The 6,264-nt window shown below is 46.6% G+C and overlaps 1 protein-coding gene across 1 annotated transcript in view; it reads left to right on the top strand.

The window, feature by feature from the left end:
- Positions 1-6,264, top strand: part of SLCO4C1 (solute carrier organic anion transporter family member 4C1) — a 57,001-nt gene that overhangs the window by 27,538 nt on the left and 23,199 nt on the right. Inside the window, exon 5 of the mRNA XM_019531718.1 lies at positions 5,969-6,065. Coding sequence (XP_019387263.1) covers positions 5,969-6,065 — 97 coding nt within the window. The remainder of the gene's footprint in view (positions 1-5,968; positions 6,066-6,264) is intronic.

The raw sequence follows: 6,264 nt of genomic DNA, 5'->3' as shown, positions 1-6,264 counted from the left end.
GCCTTGCTGGAGGTAAGCAGGGGCCTGTGGTAGGAGGGACTTAGCCCAGCTTCAGGGAGGCAGAGGAGGGTCACACCCTCCCTGGCACCTACTTCACCTAGCCCCCGAGAGAGCCACATGACCTAGAGCCTTGTGAACAGAAAGCACAAATGGGCATGCTTCTAGGCCTGGCATGTGAGTTAGTGTGGGAGTTTGCATAAGAGGGGCTCAAGGACCTAGGCAGCAAGCCTCAAGGGAGCAGTTGGTATGGTAGTGGCCAAATTACTAGTGTTGGGGGGGGGGGCAAGGTTTTTGCCCTGCTGCTAGATCCCTCCCCCTGGTACTTCTGAGGCATCTACCCAGGCAAAACCTGTGGTTCTGGCCTCTGTTCAGATGGAGCTCCTGGCTGTGGGGGTTGTCTGGCACAACTCGAAGCACATGGGATTGGGAGCATTGCAACCTCCCCCTGTGGGGCTTGCTTTGTATTGAAGTCTCTAGAATCCCAGATAATGAAGCTCCAGACCATGGTGCAGAGGCTTTGTGCCAGCAGGGATGGCAAACAGGAGATTAGGTTTCTATTGTCAGGCCCTTCACCCCAGGGGAAAAAAAGGGAAGACCCTTGGCCACCTGCCAGGATCAGGGGTTCAAGAGGCATTCCCATACTGTCCAGCCAGGCATCTGGATGCAGGTTGTCTCCAGCCCCAAGGCTCACTGTCCCAGGGTTGCTACCTCCCACTCCTGGATCTCTGGAACAGGTATGAACCTCTTGCAGCACAAATAGAGCCTGCAGAGCTGCCAGCTACTGCAAGTGAGGAAGGAACATAACCAGCTATCTTCCCTAAGATGGAACCACAGACTGGCTGTTGTGGGTGACCGTTCCCTCTGCCCTCAGGAGGAAATCAGAAGGCTTTGGCTTCTATGACCACAGTCCACTCTTTGGGGAGAGAGGCAGTGATATGTTGGAAAGAGGACTGCCTCCACCTTGCTCCACAGGGGAAGAAGCTCTTCTCAGCCAGAATGGCTGACCTGCTTGACTGCTTTAAACTAAGCTCACTGGGGGATGGGAGGACAACCACCAGAGTAAGCTCACCAAGTAGCAACCAGAAAACCAGCAGGTTAGGATGCTGAAAGGAACCCACTTCTATCCCAGAACAGGAACAGATTTTCCATGGGTACGTGGAAGCCTAGGGCCTCAAAGTGCACTTACTTGCCTGTACACTAATGCTAGGAGTTTGGGGAGTAAACAGGAAGGACTGGTCCCTTCTGTTAAACTAAACTACTACAATCTCAAGGCAATCATGGAGACCTGCTGGGACTCCTCCTATGACTGGACTACCAGTATAAATGGCTATACCCTGTACAAGAATGTGTGCTGGGGGTGGGGGGGGGGGGAAGAGCAGGGGTGTATCTCTCTGTGAAGGAAAGCTACACATCCCTACAAGTGGAGATTTGGCACCCAAAGAGGATGACTGGAGACCCTTTGGGTTGGAATATGAGGGGAACATAGTGAAGGGGATACAATGGTAGGAGTCTACTACAGACCTCCAAACCAGGAACAAGTGCTTGACCAAGAATTTGCCAGGGAACTGTCCAAGGTTGCACACTCTTGGTGCATGGTGGTCATGGGAGACTTCAAGTACCTGGACGTTTCCTGGGATGAGCGCTCGGCCAAATCCAGTCAGTCGCACAACTTCCTTACGTGCATGGATGAGCTTTACCTGTCCCAAAAAGTTTTATGGGCTGACAAGAGGCAGGGTGCTGCTGGACCTGGTACTAGCCAAAGGGAATAATCTAATTGGCAACCTAAGAATTGAAGGGAAGGTGGGTGACAGTGACCACAAGTTGATCACTATCCATTGCAAAGTTGGCAAGCAATGCGGTAGTCCTTGACTTCAGGAAAGCTAACTTTCATAAGCTCAGGCTTGTTTTTTTTTTTTTTGTGTTTCTTTTGAGGCCTTGAAGCTATGATTTCACAGGGAGAGGAGTTCATGAGTGGTTGCTTAAGGAAGCAATCCTAGAAGCACAAGATCAGTCTATCCCCACCTGTAGTAAAGGTGATAAGGGCTCAACAACCCCCTTGGCTCAGCAGGGAGTTCATGGATCTCCTACATCTAAAAGAAAGGCATATAATGGGTGGAGGATGGGAAATGCCACCAAAGAGGAATAGTGCACTGATCTGCACCTGCAGAGTGAACTAGAAAAGCCAAGGCTGAAACTGAACTCCATCTAGCTACATGAATCGAGTTCAATAAAGTCCTTCAGATATGTAGGGAGTCAAAAAGAAAACAAGGTCAACACTGGACCCCTGCTAAATCAGCTGGGGCAGCTGATTACTGACACCCAGGAAAAAGGCCATCTGCTTAATGATTACTTTTGCATCTGTTTTTCACCAGCCCAAAAGGACCGCCCTACCTAACACAATGTGGGATGACCTGGGTGAAGATAAGGTCTATACTAGTGGCAGGTATATACTAATGAGGGAATATCTTGAGAAGCTGGACCCCCACGAATCAGCTGGTCTGGATGGCACTCTTGGGTAAAAACCTAAAGGAATTGGCAGACCTAGTATAGCCACTGGCAAGGATATTTGAGAATTGTGGGGCTCTGGTGAAGTACCTGAAGACTAGAAGAGGGCCAATGTGGTGCCCATCTGCAAGAGGAGGAAGAGAAAAGACCTGGGATAACAGGCCAATCAGTTTGACCTCAATCCCTCATTTTAATATTTTTCCAAAATCTTCCCAAGGAAACCATTCTTGACAGTCTAACAGAAAGCAACGTTGATGCATAGCCAGTATGGGTTTGTTGTGGGTAGGTCTTGCTTGACCAATCTCACTTCCTTCTGTGACCAGGTGACATACCACCTGGACAACAGGGAAGAGGTTGATGTGGTCATATACTTGGGACTTCATGGGACACCAGGTTTAAAAAAAAAAAAAAAAAAAGCCATTGATGTCCTCATGGGGAAGAATTGGGCAACCGCAGCCTCAACTACTTCACAGCCCAATGGCTGGGTAACTGGCTCTGAGGTTGGCCCCAGAGTGGTAGTTGATGGAACTGAATCAACATGGCATTCAGTGACTAGTAGTATTCCCCCAAAGCTCTGTTCTTGGACCTGTACTCCTTTAATGTCTTAAACGATCTGGACACTAGCATCAAAAGCAGACTGGCTAAGATTGCTGACAACACCAGACTTTGGGGAAGAGTGTCCACACTTGAGGATAGACTGGTGATCTAGGCTGACCTCAGTAGGCTTGCAGGGTGGGTAGATGAAAACCTGATGGCATTCAATATGGATAAATGTGAAGTGGTCCACCTTGGTCGGGGGGGGGGGGGACCCGCATCATGCTTAGATTTGGTGATGCTGCACTTGCTAGCACCATGACTGAAAGACTTGGGGGGCCATGATTGATCCCAAGATTAATTTTGAGCCATGAATGCAATACTGCAGCTGGCAAAGTGAACAAAAACTCTGGCTTGCGTCTAGAGCAAGACCCAGGATGTTATCTTCCTGCTGTGCTCTGGCCTTCGTGAAGCTGCAGCTGGAGTACTGCATCCAATTCTGAGCTCCACAATTCAGGCAGGATGTAGAGAAGCTTGGGAGTGCAGAGGAGAGCTACATGCATGATCAGACAGCAAGAGAATAGGCCTTATGAAGAGGCTGTGAGCTATGGGACTCTTCAGTTTGGAGTGTAGGCTCAGGGGTGACTTGGTGGCAGTCTAAGTACATAAGGGGTGTGCATCAGAATCTGGGGGAACACCTGTTCACCAGAGCACACCAGGGGATGACAACATCCAGTGATCCCAAACTCCTGCAAGACTGGTTTAGGCTGGACATAAAGAAAAATTTCTTGACTGTCCAAGCTCCCAAGGCTAAGAACAGACTCCCTCCAGAGGTGGTGCAATTATCCCCACTTAAAATGTATTGAACTTGTGATTGGGCTAAATTTGTACATCTTGCAGTACTCTGTATGCATATTTTTAAAGCTGACTTGTATGTTTGCGTAGAGGTTTACTATTGTAGATAGTATTTTTTGCGTTGTGACACAACAGAACAAGAAGGGTGGTTCAAGTAGTAATTTCTCTCCAGCAGGTATGTTATAATGTATCCTAACATACTTAAGAACTATGCTTTTCCTACTATAAATATTCAGACAATTAATGCATAGAAAAATAGCCCACTCTTTTTTTTTTTTTTTTTTTTTCTGGAATGGGAACTAGTTAGACTTTCTTCAAGCATCTACTGACAACTGTGAACTATGACTAGGGACCTACCAAACTTGAGGTGGTTGCAGGCCAATTTCATAGGGAAAACACAGGCAGAGGGACCCTCTTGACTTTCCCCTTGCTGCTGGTGGGCTACCTGTCTTTGCAGCCCTACCCCCTCGCTGCTGATTTTGGAGGGGTGGGCCCATATGACAGGCAGCTCTTTCACCACTGATAGACTGTGGGGCAGGGGCATTGGCCATCTTGGGCTTCTGATCATGTGAGCGGCACCCGCACCCCTGGCAGGCTACACAGCCAGGCCAAACCATTTTTTTTAAATAGGTGTCTCTTATTTTTGGTCATTGCCTGCTTTTGCTGACAATGCCAGACTTTGCAAAATCACAATTCTGATACGGTCCCTAATTATGACCAAAGGCGAGATGAGTAAATTCTGCACCTTACAAGCCCAGAGGCCAAAGTGACCTGATATTCATAAACTTTATCTTAAGTCTACTGTATATAACACAATACCAACATCTCTTGAAAGACAAGCCTCTGTGAAACCAATGGCAGCTGTCACCTGACTCTGAGGTCATTAGCTTTCTCTCTATCTAAACTTCATTGAATGAGGAGCCTGTCTTGTTTCCAGAAAACAGGAGGCTTTGCAGCTAGTCTGATATCTGAGGCCATGTGTAGACTAAATTGCAGATGCTGGAGGTTCATTTTAATAGGTTGGATTAGGCATTGGATCTCTGTAATTGTACTTCTTGCCATGCCACATGTGCATAGCAGGAAGTGCAGTTATGGGGATTGGGGATCATCCCAGTTGCATGACTTCCAGTTTGCAATACAGGCTTTCAGGTGCTGGTCAGGGAGTCATTTGTTTGTTGATTTTGTTTTTTCAATTGCTGTGTCCTTGGCTACAAACCCACTGGCTCCTTTTGCCAGGAGTTTGGGACTGAGAAACCTGAATCCCAAGAGTGCTCTGCACAGGCAGACCTAAAACCCTGGCATGTCCAGCTCTGCTGTATGCACAGTTCTAAAGGTCCTAGTGTGCTGGGAAAGGAAGCCAGGTGCTAGGGTCTCAAGGTTCCCAGCAGGGCAGGGGGGAGACCTTTTGGCTTCTATGGATAACCTTGCAACTTGCTTTTCTAGTAGCTCCAGTCCCTATGCTGAAAGGGTCCATATCAGTTGCAAGGCTAAAGCAGGCTTGCCCTTACTGGCATGAAGGCATATCACATGGTAATTTCTATACAGCCATATAACCAAGCCACATGGATATTCCACTTACAATTATGGTGCAATTAACATGGTAATATGTGCCTAGGGCCTGAAGCAAAAATACTTTACTTTTTCAACAGCAAGAATGGAGAAGTTACCCAATTTCATAACTTCCTGACTCAAAAGGTTAGTGATTTGTACAGAGATGCTGTTTAAGCTCTGTGGTACCCTGGCTTCAGTCTTCCTCAAAACTAAAGTGAAAGCAAAGCATGAAGTAGTTACTGTAAACTACGCTCAAATACGAGACACTTCTGTGGTTCTTTTGACTAAAAGAATGAATAAATAAACAAAATAAAAAGAGGGGAAGGTGGTTGTTCCCTGTATCCTGCACACATAATTATACTGAAAGCAGTAAATATGAACTTGTTGGCAAATGCCATGGGGAAAATATTGTATTTTCTATTTTAAACCTTATCTATTCAGATAGGCTTGCCTCCTTTTTAATTAACTCCAATCCTGGTGGTGATTGACTCAAATGGTTTTTTGTTTTTGTTCTCCTACTTAGGAATTGGCTATGCCATGTCACTACTGGGTCCTGCTATTGGCTATGTATTAGGAGGGCAGCTGTTGAACATCTATATTGACGTGCATCTTCAGGAAAGGCAAGCTAATATATTAATATTATTTTTAATAATAGTACAAAATCCTTGGATGCTGCTCAGCAAGATGCTAGGAAGCAAACTTCCCCCATAAGGAAGGGAAAATTAGTTCTGGCCTATATAGTTAATGTCTTCAGAAAGCTTTTTTTGAGACCATATGAACTGTTAGGAATCAAGCCTGTCTCCCATAATGGCTTTCGGG

Source organism: Crocodylus porosus, unplaced genomic scaffold (assembly GCF_001723895.1).
Source record: "Crocodylus porosus isolate Cpor-Errol unplaced genomic scaffold, CroPor_comp1, whole genome shotgun sequence".
NCBI lineage: Eukaryota > Metazoa > Chordata > Crocodylia > Crocodylidae > Crocodylus > Crocodylus porosus.
This window is presented reverse-complemented; position numbering and strand designations above follow the sequence as displayed.